General features: G+C 45.8%; 1 protein-coding gene across 1 annotated transcript in view; it reads left to right on the top strand.

Annotated features, from left to right (window-relative positions):
* Positions 1-5,230, top strand: part of DMRT2 (doublesex and mab-3 related transcription factor 2) — a 5,495-nt gene extending 265 nt beyond the window's left edge. The window contains exons 2-4 of the mRNA XM_004373532.2: positions 2-171; positions 1,678-1,780; positions 4,103-5,230. Coding sequence (XP_004373589.1) covers positions 2-171; positions 1,678-1,780; positions 4,103-5,139 — 1,310 coding nt within the window. The 3' untranslated portion in view covers positions 5,140-5,230. The remainder of the gene's footprint in view (position 1; positions 172-1,677; positions 1,781-4,102) is intronic.
* The last annotated feature ends 12,066 nt before the right edge of the window (positions 5,231-17,296 follow it).

Consider the following 17,296-nt stretch of genomic DNA (forward strand, 5'->3'; position numbering starts at 1 on the left):
CGCACGCCCAAGTGCGCGCGCTGCCGCAACCACGGCGTCGTGTCCTGCCTCAAGGGCCACAAACGCTTCTGCCGCTGGCGTGACTGCCAGTGCCCCAACTGCCTGCTGGTGGTGGAGCGGCAGCGCGTCATGGCCGCCCAGGTGGCGCTCCGGAGGCAGCAGGCCACCGAGGTGCGTACCGCCGGCCCGGGGCGCCGCGCTGGGGGCCCGGAGCCCGAGAGGACGCGGCTGCTCCCACCCGCCAGACCCGCTTCGGAAGGGTGGTGTGGACTCCGCTCCGTGGGCCCGCGCTGGCCGCCGGGAGGGGTCGGTAGAAAAGACTTTGTATTAAAAGGCGGCCGAGAGGTCTGGAGGTGGTTAGGCCTGTTCGACACGTTATGGGAAAGTCACTCGCTTTTTAAACATTTGTTTTGGTGGCCCTGCCGGGGGACGGTAGATGGGAGCCGGCGCGCGGTGTCCGGCACCACGCCGGTCACCGCCCCACTGGTGCTGGTGGCGCAGAGGAACCACGCTGCCCAGAAAGCACACGGTGCTTCCGCGGTCACGGGGCCGTTTGAGAGAGGGCAAGTAGGTGCCCATTTTACAGATGAGAACCACAGTGGCGTGGGAAGGGAGGAGCCCGCAGCCCAAGGCCATGCAGTCAGAGGCGAACATTACCGTCCCCGTGAACGAGCTAAGAACCCCAGGCAGGGGTGTCTGCCTCTCCCCTTGGGGCGCCAGCTGCGGGGAGAGCCCAGAGTTTCTTTACGGGGGAGCTGCTTCTAGAACCCGAGTTTCTGTTTGTGTTGTTCCTGCGAGTGGAGAGTTCATAGCGATGGAGGCTTCGCCGGCCATCCCCACACTCCGGCCTTGGGGGGATTTGTGAGTTTGCTTTTTGGTGGAGAGGAGTGAGGCTGCATGCATCAAAGGCAGTGACCCCGACGGAAAGCCCCCTGCGGGCCCTGGGGAGCGCGCCGGACGCTGAGGTGTCGGGTCCCGCTCTCCTCCCGAATCCCGCGTCAGGGCGGCGGGCCCTGTCGTTCCCGTTGGGCGCAGGCGCGGCGAGGCGCGGATTCCCACCAACCTGGCCAGGACAGCTGGGGCAGGAGGCGTCCCCTTGTCCTGCGCCTCTTGCAGATCCCGAGGGTTTGTTCGTTTTCCTTGCGCCCCAGTCGCCCCGTGGCGTTTGTGGGAAAGCCGGGCCGGGGAGAAGCTGAGATACAGGCACCCTCCTGTCTTCCCCTGCGATCTGCCCCGGTTCCACTCCAGTCCGCCCGCCCCCCTTCTGGGAGACAGCAGCCCCGCAGCACCGACCAACTGCAGGCCCAGAGCACCTCGGGTTCCACTGGTGGGCGCCCAGGCCTGGGGTCCTATCGCCAACTCCCCAAGGTAGATTCACCCTCATGTGGCATGTCCCAGCATTCCCGGCCGCAAGCCCCTTTGCAGGAAGAGCCTGGGGTGACTAGCAAAACGACCTCAGAAGGCCGGGCTCCTGCTCACGCTGACTGGACAGAGCCTCCAGCTCCTTGCGCTGGGGCCAGGGAGCGCCAACAGAATTCATTTTGGAATCATTGTCACACAGGGTGGGGAAATAAATATGTCTAGAGCCACGGGAGTTTCTCGACGATTTGCCCACGCCCCTTCTTTCTCTCCCTCATTTTCCTGTGGGCATTATTGATGATGTTTCTGTGTTCACAGGACAAGAAGGGACTTTCCGGGAAACAGAATAATTTCGAACGCAAAGCCGTGTACCAGAGGCAAGTCAGGGCGCCCAGCTTGCTGGCCAAAAGCATTCTAGAAGGTAAAGAAATGCAAACGGCTCCTTTTTACCTTTAAGTGGGATCCTGAGTGCCTCTTGTCATTCAGACACACAGCACATTTATTAACCTGTGAGCGAGCTGCCTGAGGGTAGCTAAATGAAAAATATTTTTATTAGAAAGTTTTCCTCTTGGAAGGAAACCAGGACTTGGGAAAGTAATCTCACATACCTGCTGAGGTGTTTGCCACCGTCACGTCGACAATCCTGGTAATGTCGTTGCCCGCTGAATCGTTAATGGGTTAACACAGAGTGTGTACGAAATTTGGCCCAGCCTGAGGGAGGTTTACAGATAAACTGCCAGTGATGGGAGCAGATGGCCTGGAAGAAAATCAAAACAAAACAAAACCTTCCTTAGTTAATCGCTGGGGTGAAATAGAGTTGGTTAAGGAGGAGTTTAACCCATGAGCAATAAAAACCTTGAGTCGGAGTGATTCGGTCTCAAACCCCACTCTTTTTCTCTGTACTTTTTTCCTCCAGGGATTATCTAGATAACTGCCTTTATTCAACACTTCATTTTAATATTTTTGACAGTCCAGGTCTTAGAACCTGAAAAGGTTTTGAATCAGAGCAGCCAGCAAAGCGGAGGTTGCAATGTGTGAAGTCTGTAGCTCTCCCTCTGGGTTTTCACTTTCTGGGGGACAACTTAATTGTTCATGAAGTATTACTGATGGTTTAATCATTTCTATTCGGGCATGAACCTTATTTCTTTATCTGCTAAATAATCTATTAACTATCTTCCACCATTGAAATAAAAGGAACGTTTATATTTCCTTGAATCACTTGTCATGTCGTCCAATTCTGGTTGAAAAGCAGAATTTTTCTGTAAGTAAATCTTTGAGTCCTGTGTTTTCCTAGCGTGGTTTCTGAATTGAGTTGGTTCTGGGCGGGTTTCTGAGTTGTTTTCTGTCTGACCCTGGGCTGTGTGCTTCTAACCTTAGAGTGGTTTCGCATGCATTAAATAGAAATTTGGTTACAAACTGGGTAAACAGAATTATAACCATAGGGACAACACCGATGAATTGAAATTGTGCCAAAGCAACTTGAAAAGTGGGAGGAGGAAACGGGAATCATAAATTCAAGTAAATAACTTCCTGGCAAAACTTACCATAGAAATGGCAACATTATTTTTCAAATTTTATTTGCAAATGAGTCTGATGGATTTGTCTCTGTGTAAACACAAATACCACAATGGATCCTTCAAACAAATTCGATAGTGCTGAGTGCTTTGGGGATGATGAAATACTCAAAGTGTTTTACGCTGCCAGGAATTCTGTTTATGTTACGCTAATCTTTATTTTTGACTTTGCCCCGGTTCGTAAAATACGCGATGACTTTATCTGTGTTCTAACGACTACTTGTTCAACCATTTTGGTATGTGGCCAACATGATGAGCGCTTGAGAAAAATGTTGTAGACCAGTTATTTTCAATATAGCAGGGAATTCTTCTCTCTCCCCGCCCCGCCCCCTTTTTGTTTGCACTACTGGTTAGGGAAAGGGCCTAGTTAAATGGTTCACTGCTGAGTGCGTTTGACTAGTTAGGGACCCTTCAGTGTTCCACGCTTCTCTGTTCCCTTAAGTCTTTTCTCATGTTCTCCTCACTAATCTGCTTTAACTTTCTTTCTTTCTCTTTTCTTCCTAGCTCTCTTTGGATTATTCTACACCTGTAACAGTGTGTACATAATGAGCCACCTTTAGGAAATAAAAGTGACATCAGCTCTAGGTATAGATATCTTTTTGAATCATGGAAAAAAGGATGATGTGGGTTGTAAGAAACCATTGACTGAAGCAAGATGAACAACCTTGCCTCTTAATGTACAGGGACCTGGCAAGAATATAATTTCAGTCGGTAAAGTACGCCTGTCAGAACAAACACACGAACTTATCACGACGACAACAAAATTGCCATATGGATATCCTTCGTTCCAAAGGGAATTATTTTAAATTGAACTTAAGAGTTATACTTTCGTGTTTTGTATAACAATGTTGGCAATAAACCAAAGCAAATTAAACCCAACCCATTGCCGTCAAGTTAGCCCGACTCATAGCGACCCCATGTGTTACAGAGCAGAACTGCTCCATAGGGTTTTCTTGGCTGGAATCTTAACAGAGCAGATTGCCAGGCCTTTCTTCTGCTGTGCCACTGGGTGGGTTTGAACCACCAACCTTTAGGTTAGTAGCCAAGAACAAACGGTTTGCGCCACCCAGGGACCCTCATGTTGGTGATGTAAAAGTATAGTTGTTCTGCTGATTTGTAGTGTTTCTGTTGCTTTATGAATTGACAAATGTTCCTCCCCTCACTCTTAGGGTACCGCCCCCTTCCCTCGGAGACTTACCTAGGTGGGCCCTCACCGCTGCCTCCCCCAGTAAGTGACAGGATGAGGAAAAGACGGGCCTTTGCTGATAAAGAGCTGGAGAACATTATGCTGGAGAGAGAATACAAAGAGAGGGAGATGCTGGAAGCTTCCCAAGCTGCTGCCTTGTTCCTGCCCAACCGCTTGGTGCATGGACCTGAATGCAACTCCTACAAAAGCACCTACAGCCCCACCCCTGTGGACCCTCCGAGCAAGGACTTCTGCAGCTTCTTGCCCACCTGCCTTGATCTAACCATGCAGTATTCCGGGTCTGGGAACATGGAACTCATTTCTTCCAACGTCAGCGTGGCTGCGACTTACAGACAATACCCCGTGTCCTCCAGATTTTTAGTTTGGCCCAAATGTGGCCCCATTAACGACAGTCTCCTCTACCAGCAGTGCTTGCTCAATGCCACCACCTCAGTGCAAGCCCTGAGACCCGGGGTGGGCTGGGACTCCAAGGGAACACGCCTCCCGGAAGCACTCAGCGCAGAACATGACGGGATGCCCACCAAAATGGAAGGCTGTTTGGTGCTGCCCCCCATGCCCGAGGTCCAGGGCCACCAGGCAGTGCCCGAGAGATCTGCGTTCTCCTCACCCCGACGGAATTTCTCTCCCAGGGTTGACCCGGACTCCCTGGCAGCTCCGGGGCACATCTTAACCAAGATCAACAAAGAAAGCAACAGCCATCCTCTGCCACTTAAACATAATCCTTTCCACTCATTGTTCCAGCAGACGCTTAATGACAAATCAGGGCCTGAGCTGAAAACACCATTTGTCAAGGAGGCCTCGGAAGGGGCCCCTAAGAAACACCGCGAGTGTGCCGTCAACGAGAACCAGAAGTACACGTTTACAATAGATAGATGTGCAAAAGACCTTTTTGTAGCCAAGCAAGTTGGAACAAAACTCTCGGTGAATGAACCCCTGTCGTTTTCCGTCGAGTCTATTCTTAAGAGGCCTTCGTCTGCCATCACCCATGTCTCCCAGTGAAAGGCCGTGCGAACGCAAAGCTGGGTTTTCTGCCATCTCCTGGGGTTCTTGCCATTCACTCATTTAAAAAAACAAAAATGCCAAGATGTTTGTTTAAAGAAATTTCTAATGTAAATGGTGATGATTTAAAAAATTCTGTATATTCATATGCATGTACTTTCTCTCATCCCATACATCTATTTAAACGTAAACATGGAAGTGGCTTACACGCAAACTGGAACGTTCCTGGCTTCACACGGCATTTCAAAGAGCAATAAAGTTGACACTGTCTTCTAAAGGACCTCGTATTTGTCAAAGTCACTCGTTGTCCCGGTCTAGATGAAGAGGCTCCTGTCCAGGAAACGGGTTCTAAGTTTCCTTGATTCTGTGTATTTTTAAATTATGGTAAATGTGTATGCAGCTAAGCTTGTGCCATGTTGACATTCTTCTCGTGTACGATTTGGTGACGTGAGCTGGGTTCGTCATGTTATGCACCCGTCACCATTAGCAAATTTTCCATCACCCTTAGCACTGATTCTGTGTATTTTGAAGTGTCCTCAATGGTTAGGTTGCTATGAGTCGAAATCGAGTCTATGGCACCTAACCAGGACAACAACAAAGCCATCAGGGTGAGGAGGGTGCCCAGGAAAACCTTTAGGAGGGTTAGTTTTGCATTTTGGAGGGCATGTAAATTCAGCTATTTAAGACTATTTGAGGCAGAGATAGCTTTAAGGAGAGCATTGGGCTGATTTGCATGCTTATATAGAGCCTTAATTTTGTATGATTGAGCAAACTGGAATTAATTGGAAGGGAAATCAAGTTAATATGTCATTTATATGGTAACACAGGTTCTTGAAACGAATGTCCTTTAATTCCTGGGGCCCCGTTTCTTTCCCTAGTGGGGCCTTACGCTCCCGTTCTGTGTGTGTGCTATGATGTTAGATTGTTGGGGTTATGGAGTCCTGGGTGGTGCAAATGGTTTGTGTTTGGCTACTAACCGAAAGGTTGGCAGTTGGAATCCACCCAGTTGTGCCTCGGAAGAAAGGCCTGGTGATCTACTTCCATAGATTATAGCTATTGAAAACCCTATGGAACACAGTTCTACTCTGACACACAGGGGGTCGCCATGAATCGGAGTTGACTGGACCGTGTTGGTCAGGGGTCACAGAGCAGCGACTTTGCAAGTTGAAACCATAATGGCGCACAGGGCCCCTCTGGTGCTCAGCTCTTGTGTTGGTTCACACATTTCCTAAAAATGGATGACAACCGACATTCAGAGGCAGGCCCAGTCACAGCTCAGACGGTCCCCGAGTACTTTATGTCTCCCCCATTTTCACCAGTGTTCAAAGCTCTCCGTGTTGTGCCTTCTGAGATAAAAACATTTCTTATTCGAATTGCTTCAACTGACAGTTGCTGAAGCCTGCAGATATTTATCACAGAGTGAGGGTGACTTCTGGGTTCGTACGCTCTTCCACTCCTGTTTTTCTTCTGGCTTAAAACAACAGACATTTATGCTGTCAAAGTTCTGAGCCTAGACGTCTGGAACCAAGGTGTTAACAGGGCCACGCTCCCTCCAAAGGCTCTAGGGGAAAATCCACGCCCACCTCCCCCTAGCTTCTCGTGGTTGCTGGCCGTCATTGGTGCTCATTGGCTCGTAGCTGCCAATCTCTGCCCCCAGCTTCACGTGATCTTCCCCGCGCGCGTGCTGGTGTCTCCAAATCTCTCTTTCCTTGTAAAGACAATAGCCAACAGATTTGGGGCCCACCCTAATCCAGTAGGAAACCCTGGTGGTGTAGTGGTTAAGAGCTATGGCTGTTAACCAAAAGGTCGGCAGTCCAAATCCTCTAGGCACTCCTTGGAAACTCTACGGGGCAGTTCTACTCTGTTCTCCAGGGTCGCTATGAGTCGGAATTGACTGGACGGCAACGGGTTTGGTTTTTTTTTTTTTTTTTTTTTGTTCCTAATCTGTTACAACCTCGTTTTGATTTGATTACATCTGCAAAGACCCTATTTCTAAATAAGGTCCCCCTATGTTTAAGTTCAGGAGTCCCTGGTGGTAAATGATTAATGCATTCAGCTACTAACAGAGAGGTTGGACATTTGACATTACCCAGAGGCACCTCGGAAGAAAGGCCTGGAAATCTACTTCCAAAAGAATCAGACATCGAAAACACTCTGGAGCACAGTTCTACTCTGACTCAATGGGGTTGCCATGAGTCAGAAATGGCAGCAACAAGCTTTGGTATTTAAGCTCACAGTTACTCTGTTATTTTGCTCAACAAATGTCAACTCTTGTTCTATATGACTGAGTAAAAAAAAAAAAAGATATTTATGAAAGTACTAAGTCCATCCCTTAAAATCTCCCCCATGGACCCCAAATCAAGTTCTAAGCTGTTATAGTCAGCTCAATACAGAAATCAAGAGCCAAATATTTCACTTCAATTCTGAGTGGAGGGAGGTTTTACTCCCACTCTGCTTTCACCTGGGTAACGAGGAAACCAGGTGGGAGTGCGAAGTGATGATGGGCCAAGTGATTCAGCAATTTGACGAGTTGCTTTCTTGCTCTTGCAAACATTTAAAATGATTTAGAAACGATTTTGCTACTGATGAACTCATGAAAACCCCCAGGGATTCTCTGAACTGTTGCTTGAAATTAGCATCCATTTCAAAAACAACAAGCCAAACTTAGATTGATTTTCGGTGTGTACTTGTAAGATAATACTTAGCTGTGTTGCGTCAAATGCACTTATTTCTAGCTTTGGAAAAGCCAGGGCGACTGGAAGGTTGCCATAGGAAAAGAAAAGTGAAAGCAGGCAGAGATCTCAGTATCTGCTCTCAAAAACTGTTGAAGATGGAGTGGAAAAGCGTTCTCCAGCCGAGTGTGTCCTGGTGTCAGATAGAACCTAACTCCAGTTTTCTCTCCTGGCCTTATTCTTAGTCACTCATTCTTTATCTTCATAGCAGGTCTTTTTTGGTTAAGTGTTAAATGTACATTTAGCATGAGATCAAACGGGTTCAGAGGTAATGGAGGAAACCACATTAGAATAAAATCGTCTCCAAAAATCTCAGTTGGAAGAGCCTCTTAATCCAAATGTAGATTTTCTTGCCCTCCAACTCTGTTTTTGTATTTTGAAAAATTTTGTTTGTCCATCTCCTCTTTTTGAGTTGAATGAACATTTTGGGACTTATTTTCTGACCTCTCTCTGTATCATTTTAATCCCGTTCAGTAAATCCCATTGGCTGTGGGTATTAGTGGCTTTCCTCAAGTTACTGTGACTGGAATTTTATTGTTCTTGAACATTTATGAGAGTCAGTGCTTTCCCTGGCAAACGATTATTACACTGTGCGTTAACTCTGCCGTAATGAAGAGTTTTGGTTGGAATTTCAAACCTACAAATCTACCACCAGCCCTGCATTAAGAGCTTGGAGTGTGGCTCTTTGCTTCTTTTTCTTTAAATTGTTGTAAATATATATATATATATATATACATATAGTGAAGATTCTATAGAACAATCCTGATTAAAATTGGGAAAATACAGAGCAGAATTTCAAATTCTCACGGACTCCAGACTTTCTGGGGCCATGGAGGCTGGATGAATCCCTGAAGCTATTGCCCTGAGACAATCTTTAAACCTTCAACCAAAAATATTCCCTGAAGTTTTCTTAAAACCACACAGTAGTCCAGCTTAACTAGTAAAGAATGTCTGCCTTGAGCACTGTGCTCTTTTAAGAATGATCTATATGGGATCAAACTGACAACAGCAACTTGAAGGATTAGACAGGAAATTTCAGGGGCAGTGAGTTTATGTTAATGGGGGAGGAACAATTTGAAAAAGGAAGGTGAGAATGGAAGCATAAGTTGAAGAATGGAATCAATGTCACTGGGTTGTACATGAAGAAACTTGCATTTGTGTGTTTTGCTGTGTATATTCTTAACAGCAGCAAAAAATTAATAAAATTTTAAAGTTAGAAATGTATGTGTAACACAGCATTTGCCAAGTTAACATTGTCTACATGTACAATTCAGTGACACCAGTTACGGGAATTCACTGCCATAAAAGCTGTTATTTGACTACACAGATTCTTCAAAGAACACTCTCATTAAGTTGAACTTGTGATTCAATTTAAGGATTTTCAGTGTTCAAGGCAATAAAGGGATTCAGCACTAATCATTGCTGGGAACACAAAGAATAGTCACAGACCTTTTCCTCAATGTAACTCCCCACACAATATCGTAGCTTCAAGGACACATTTTCTTTCCTTCTCAACTTGGCAAGCATTATTGCTTTGTACTCCATTTACAGTTCTTGGTAGTCTACAATAGTGCATCTCAGACTTCAGGGAGCAGCTGATCACCATCATGTGGGAATTTTGTTAAAATCTGATTCTGATCTGGTAGGGCTGGACGGGGCTGAGCATCTGAAGCTCTAACAAGCTCCCAGGTGATGCCCACGTTGCCGGTCGTGAGTCCACACTTTGAGTAGCAAGTGTTCACAAACTTTCTATTATTTTAATGAACATTTAACACAATCAGCTGTGGATTTTGGGTTTTCATGCAATGGCATTAGCATGGATAATTTTATGTACACAAATAGTTAAAATGCCATTTCCCTTTCTCCCAACCTTTTGGTGGCAGAAGTAGGACAAAACCCAGGCAAAGTCATGAAGTTAACAAAGTTTGTTCCCTGCTCTTCATCCACTCGTCTCTTCCTGATTTTGCCTTCTTCCTGTCTTCCAGAACGGAGCTTTCTCGACTACATCCCTCTCACGTGACCCTCCCCCACCCCCCACTGTGGCGACCCTCTCCACTCCCACCAAGGCAACCTCCGCTATGTCCAGAGAGGCTCTGATATGAGTCACACTCCTTTGAATGTAAGTTTGAGTGAGTGTGTTAATCAGAGCACATGCATTTTAAAGCTTAATTCCAGTTGTGGGATGAAAGACTGTAACTCCTTGTTATGCGTTGAGTCCCCTAAATATGTATTGGAATCCTAACCTCTACCGGTGGATGTGATCCCATTTGGGAGTAGGGTTTTCTCTGTTATGTTAACGAGGTCATATCAGTGCGGGGTGTGTCCTAAACCTAATCACTGCTGAGTTATAAGGAGCAGCACAGACGCAGAGAGAAGCGAGCACAAACTGGGGAAGAAGCAGATGCCACATGGGGATCACCAAGGAACAGAGGAACGCTGTGGCTGCAGAAGCAGGAAGAGACAAGGACCTTCCCCTAGAAATGACAGAGAGAGACAGCCTTACCTCCTAGAGCCAGTGCCCTGAATTAGAACTTATTGCCTCCTGAACTGTGAAAAAATAAATTTCTGTTCTTTAAAGCCATCGACTGGGGTATTTGTGTTATACCAGCACTAAGAAACGAAGACACTTGTATTAAGAAATTTCCTGGAATCCCTTTTGCCTAGTCTTAGAAGTCTAAAGAGCGAAGAAATGGCTGAAGGTCAAGATGAAGAAAGGAGATGCACAATTCCCTGTAGAATAATAAAGACATCACTGTAATAGATGGTGTCCAGCCTGGGTTTTCAGTCAGGACTGGAATTCTTACTGGCCACCTGATTCCATGCGTTTTTGGATTAACGTTCTTTGTTCCTATTTCAAGTTTGTCAGCTCAGGCTTATTTCCATAACCACGGTCCTACTTCTGGGGCTGATAGTTCTTGAGATGACTGGATCCTGCGTTAAAGAAACTTGGGTTTGTGCTATCCTCACCACACCTTCCTTAGTCCTTTTGGTTTTTAACTCGTGGTGGCACAGTAGTTAAAGTGCTCATCTGCTAACCGACAGGTGGTGGTTCGAACCCACCAGCTGCTCCTCGGGAGAAAGATGTGGCAGTCTGCTTCTGTAAAGATGTACAGCCTTGGAAACCTTATGGGGGCAGCTCTCCTCTGTCCTGTAGGGTTGCTATGAGTCAGAAGTGACTCCACGGCAGTGGGTTTATATTCAAACACCTTTAGGACATGCTAGACAGAAACCCCTGGAAGTAGATTGGCATCTGGTGTAATGGTAAATGTGTAATCATAATAATTAACATGTGTTTAGTGACTGAAAATTTGCAGAATATATTCACATTTATTATGGCTTTGTTCTCACATAAATTCTATAGGAAATGTTCATATCAAGAATAATTCATTCTGTGTACACAGATTTGGAGATTTTTTTCAATATACAGCATGACTCAATATGACCTTATCTATTGCTAAACTTTTGTACAGAAGTGTTAAATTCGTCTAAGGCTTATATGTTATATATATACAGTATATCAATATATAAGAAGATAATGTTACCTGTATGATTACATACTACATCTCTCTGTGGGCACAATTTCATATCTATCCTACCTTTATAAAGTTTATATATATATATATTTTATTACATACACCCACCCCAATCTTACGGGGTTTTGAGGCTAATTGAGATAAAGAATGAGAAGGAGTTCTGTAAATTATAAAGTGCCCTCCAGAAATATGTGTACATAGCTACACATGGTCATATATATGTAAGAGATTATATATGTTAGATTATAATAAGTTTGTTGACTGAATAAATGAAATAGATTTTTTATAGTAGGACAATGTCTATATCAATGAGACTAAATACATACTGTTATAATGTTGTTACTGCTGTTAGGTGCCCACGAGTTAGCTCGGACTCACAGTGACCTTAGGATAACAGAATAAAATGTTGCCCTGTTCTGTGCTACCTTCATGATCGTTGATGTTTGAGTCCATTTTTGTGGCTACTGTGTCCATCCATCTCATGGAGGGTTTGTTTTCACTGATTTTCTACCAACCATGATGTCCTTTTCTAGAAATGGTTCTTTCCTGGTTACGTGTCCAAAGTAAGCGGGCCGAAGTCTCACCATCCTCACTTCTAAGGAACAGTCTAGTTATATTTCTTCTAAGACTGATTTCTTTGTTTTTCTGGCGATCCACAGTACGGTCAATATTCTTTGCCAACACCACAGTGCAAATGCATCAATTCTTCTTCTGTCTTCCTTGTTCATTGACCTGCTTTCGTACGCATGTGAGACGATCGAAAAGACTATGGTTGGGTCAGGTACACCTTAGGCATCAAAGTGACTGTTAGGATAGTTAAGACATATACATGGGTATATATAACAGCATGAGAATATAATTTAGCATTGGATACGTAGTTCTGAATTTGCAATCATATAGATATAATTACACTTTCTCCTCACTTACCAACCATCTTGTTATCTGACATTTTGCATTTACGACAATAGCAAAAAATCTGCTGACTATTTTGCGTGTTGACGAAGTATATCTGGCAGTAATGAACACCAAGGTGAGAGGCGAGAGTAGCACTGGCTTTGATGGTGAAGGCTGGGAACCGATTGTCAGTGGTTTGGCAGTTATGTAATGATGTAACTTGGCAGTTATGTAATGATATAGTTATCCTCCTTTATGGGATCTGATGTGGTCATCCTCCATTTTCACATAACACTGCTTTTGCATAACAAACTGGTCTTTGGAAACTAACCATGTTGATAAGTGAGGAGAGAGTGTAGTATCTTTACATAATAATGAATGTGACTTTCTCTTTCCTTAATTTTCTTGTAGCTGTAAATCTGAGACCTATTAAAACTGAAGTGAGGTGTTTGTGTGTAGGAATTGATGACCTACATATACTTGTGGTGGATTGGATTGTTTTCTCAATTCTTCCCTCCCTGTCTCTGCTATGTCACCTTGTTTGCCACCAGACTTGGGGTGTATGTTTCTTATCTCGTTGATGTTGGACATGGCCATGACTTGCTTTGGCCAGTGGAATGCTAGTGGATGTGACATGGACAGAACCCTTAAGTGCCTTTGTGTGTTTGGTCTCATCTTTTGTGCTTCTGTATTCCTGTGATCTGCCATGACAAGAACATGCCCTGGTAGCCTCTGATCCAGGGAGCCTGAGGAACACGTGGTGCAGACCTGAATCCTAGCCCAGCAGAGCCAGAGCTGGACATGTAGACCCGTGACCAAGAACCTAAATCCTTGTTGGTTGTGGTTTTCAAGCCACTGAGTTTTAGGATGGTTTATTTTGCAGACTTTTGGTAGTAAATACACCAGTCTAGCCAGTTAATTGATTTAACGTATATTTAGAGTGACTTCCATGCTAGGGAGTTCCTGGGTGGTGTAAACGGTTAATACACTTGGCAGCTAACTGATAGATTGAAGGTTCGAGTCCACCCAGAGGCACCTGGGAAGAAAGGTTTGACAGTCTACTTCCGAAAAATCAGCCATTGAAAAACCTATGTTTAAGGTGATGGAAAAATTTGGCAACGGATATGGGTGATGGTTGCACATGGTTGATGTAATTTGTCTCACTGAATTGTACATGCAAAAATGTCGAATTGGCAAATGTTGTGTTATCTATATTTTTAAAACAACCAAAACAAAAATCATACCCACTGCCGCTGAGTCGATTCTGACTTATAGCACTCTGTAGGACAGAGTAGAACTGCCCCATGGGATTTCCAAGTCTGTAATCTTTATGGAAGCAGACTGCCACATCTTTCTTCCACAGTGTGGCTGGTGGGTTCAAACTGTTGATCTTTTAGTTAGCAGCTGAGTGCTTTAACCACCACCACCACCATAATAATAATAATAATAATAATAATAAAAACTTATGGAGCACAATTCTACTTTGAAACGCGTGGTGTCACCATAAGTTAGGGTCGACTTGAGAGCACCTGTTTTGGTTTTGGTTACTGATGCTGGGAAGTGAGGAGTTTCTCTTGGGGAATGGATCGAATGCCCAGGTTTGGATTTATTTCTTGTGGCCTGATGAACATAGGTTACAAATCGTGGCAGACAAAGAACCTTTGGGCGAAGCATAGTTGACTGCTAGCCCCCAGATGTGACACCTTTGGGTCTGCTGTGGTGTTCACACCAAGGCCACACTTTCCCCGGACTCTTTCCAGCTAATGACTGAATACAGCAGGGTTGCTAGAATGGAAGCAGTTCTGCCCAACTCAGGATTCCTCCAATGGGCGCCCTTGTATTTTCCTGTGGATATTTGACCAGCCTAAAAAATAGCACCTCCTTCCCATGTCTGGGGTTCTGAAGCAATCAAGAAATGAGATGAAGTTGACACTTAAAGATTAGATATCATTGTTGGTTGCCTTTGAGTCAACCCCCAACTCATGGTGACCCCATGAACAGTCGAAGGAAATGCTACTTGGTCCTGCCTTGATCGGTTGAGGATTGGATCATTGTGATCTACAGTGTTTTCACTGGCTGATTTTAGGAAACAGATTGCCAGATCTTTTTTCTGAGGTGTCTTTGGTTGGGCTTGAACTTCAACCACTTGGTTAGCAGCGAAGCGCATTAACTGTTTGCACCATCCTCACAAACAACAACAACAAAAACAGTTGCTGTTGAGTCACTTCCGACTCCTGGAGACCCCCATGTGTTTCAGAGGAGAACTGTGCTTCGTAGCGTTTTCAATGGCTATGACCTTTTGGAAGTAGATTGCCAGGTCTTTCTTCCGAGGCACCTCTGGCCAGATTCAAATTGCCCACCTGTTGGTTAGTAGCCAACCACTTAATCATTTGTGCCAACTGCACCGTCCTTGACTGTCTTTATTACTGGTTACTATTATGTTGGAAAGTGTGTCATATTCAGGAAACAGAGGACTTCCTAACACTGAACCCCAGAATTAAACAAACTTAGCTACCTAGAAACAGACAGTACTGGCCCACCACTTGCCATTCAGGAGTGATTAAAAACAAAACAAACCAAAACAACCAAACCTGTTTCTGTCGAGTCAATTCCTACTCATAGCAACCCCATAGGACAGGGTACAACTGCCCCACAGGCTTTCTAAGGCTGTAAATCTTTATGGAAGCAGACTGCCACATCTTTCTCCTGCAAAGCAGCTGGTGAGTTCCAACCACCTCTTCAGGAGTGATAAAAAACAAACAGACAAAAAATCGTGTGGCCTTTGAGTCGATTCCGACTCTTAGTGACCCTATAGGACAGAGTAGAACTGCCCCATAGGGTTTCCAAGGACAGCTGGCGGATTATGAACTGCTGACCTTTCGGTTAGCAGCCGAGCTCTTAACCACTGCGCCACCAGGAGTAATAGAGGGTCAGTGTGCTCTACAAGCAAGTTAGCTCTTGAAAGGAAGGGTAGTTACTCTCCCTGCACCCACTGATTTAACATAAAGTTTGTTATTATTTGCTCTGTCGTACTGAGATCAAGCTAAAGACCACGTACCCTTCGATTTGATGACTCCAATCCGAGTTTAAGTCGCTGCTAAAGATACAGGCTAGGGGACAGGAAATGGTGTGATTACTTCTCATGGGCTAACTATTTAGACAGAGGCCTCTGTGCATTGTTTAGAATGTGAAAAGACATCTGGAGAAGGGACTTCGTTTACCCCCGATGAACTAGGGCGCTGAGTAACACACGCTGGCAAGTGCCGAGGCATCGTCTCACGGATGCGTACTCGATGTGATGTCATTAGACACCGTGGCCCGAGGGAGTTCTTTTTCTATCGGTCTTCACCGACTTGTTTTCATGGGATATCATCATAGACGGTTATCACAGGAAGGTGCCTGGGATGTTATGAGCCTGAGAAACCAAATTAATATCATTTCCTTCTGTTGATAGGATTTGTAGTGCAATGGGTTTCTCTTATATACGGCTTTTCTGGCCCCGGGCTTGTAATTCTCCCCAAATCATTGGTCAGGCTGTAGTCTTGCACGTGACTGGTTTATTTTACCATCTGCATAAGGGCCTTGCAGGGCTTGACTGGTTTACTAGCTGCATCGGTGGCTTGGAATCCACCCAATAGGATTGAGGAGCTTGGGGTCCTGCTGGGAGGGCCACGCCTTGAGATTGCCTACATAAGGGGCAACCTCACAGAAAATTTTGGGGGACCTTAGGACCGTCAAGAACCTGGAGTAAAGTGTGTCCTTTGTACCGGGGGTCCCTGTGCTGAGAACGTCTAGACCCAGATAAAAGAGCTGTAATATGGGCCAGGGCTATAACACGGAAGGTGGAGAGAGATGGTGGATTTATTGTCCCATGGAGAGAAATGGGGTGCCTCCGGGCAAGAGGTCACCAAGGGAGCTGAACACTGCCCGAAAAGGGGAAGCAGCCGCAGCCCAGGCCTGTGCGGGCAGCGTCCAAGCAGGGCAAGCGACACAGCTGCCGAGAGCTATCGCACTTACCCTGCAGAGCAGAGGCCTGAATGTGCCCCGTCCATGGGTTGCACAGCAGGAGCCGGCAACGTGAGGCCTACAAGGGCCCGGTGGCAGAGGCTGGGTAGCCCCTATGCAGGAGTCTTCCCGCCAGCAATGCCAGGCCCATTGAGACCCAGCGAGGCCCAGCGGCAGAGCAGAGCACGGTTGGAGCCGCATGGGCCTGGGCAGCGTGGGCAGAGCTGGCGGCAGCGGTCTGTGAACACAGCATCAGACCTGAACCACGGCCTGCTGAGTGACTAAAATATGTCGTCGTTGTTGTTGTGTGCCATGGAGGCGATTCCGACTCATAACGACCTTATATGTATGACAGAGTAGAACTGCCCCATACAGTTTCCTAGGCTGTAATGTTTACTGGAGCGGATTGCCAGGTCTTTTCTCCCTCGGGGCTCCTGGATGGGTTCCAACTGCCAACCTTTCGGTTAGCAACTGAGCACTTAACCATTGTGCCACCAGGGCTCCTTGACGCAAGTATGGGCATGGGTAATCTGGGGTTCCCTCTTTGATACCTAAGCAGGTTCTCTCTACAAACTGAGCCATGTGTAGGGGCCGGGACCAGTTCACTCTAAGTAATCTCTCCCTATTGTTCACCGTTTGCTTTCTAGAAATGATAATAACGGCTTTTGCCGATGCTGTGTGTGTGTCTCGTGTGTCCTGCTCAATCATGCTGGATGAACACAGCACCCACGGAGTGGTTGACCCCACTGGGTGAAGTCCTTGTTCCTAGCAGTCCTATTGCTGCTTAGAAGTCTGAGGCACAGTCATTCTTAGTCTGCAGATAGACAGACAAGGTTACTAGAGAGGTTTCAGGAGAATGCTATAGACAAGTTCAGTCTCAGTTCAGCCAGGCATTTAACAAAATCTCTCATGATAGAGAATTTGAGGATAGATTACACTGAAGTCAGGTGAATTTGTAGCTGTTTGAATAGCTACCTTCAGAAGGCACGGGGT

Source organism: Trichechus manatus, unplaced genomic scaffold (assembly GCF_000243295.1).
Source record: "Trichechus manatus latirostris isolate Lorelei unplaced genomic scaffold, TriManLat1.0 scaffold00025, whole genome shotgun sequence".
Lineage (NCBI taxonomy): Eukaryota > Metazoa > Chordata > Mammalia > Sirenia > Trichechidae > Trichechus > Trichechus manatus.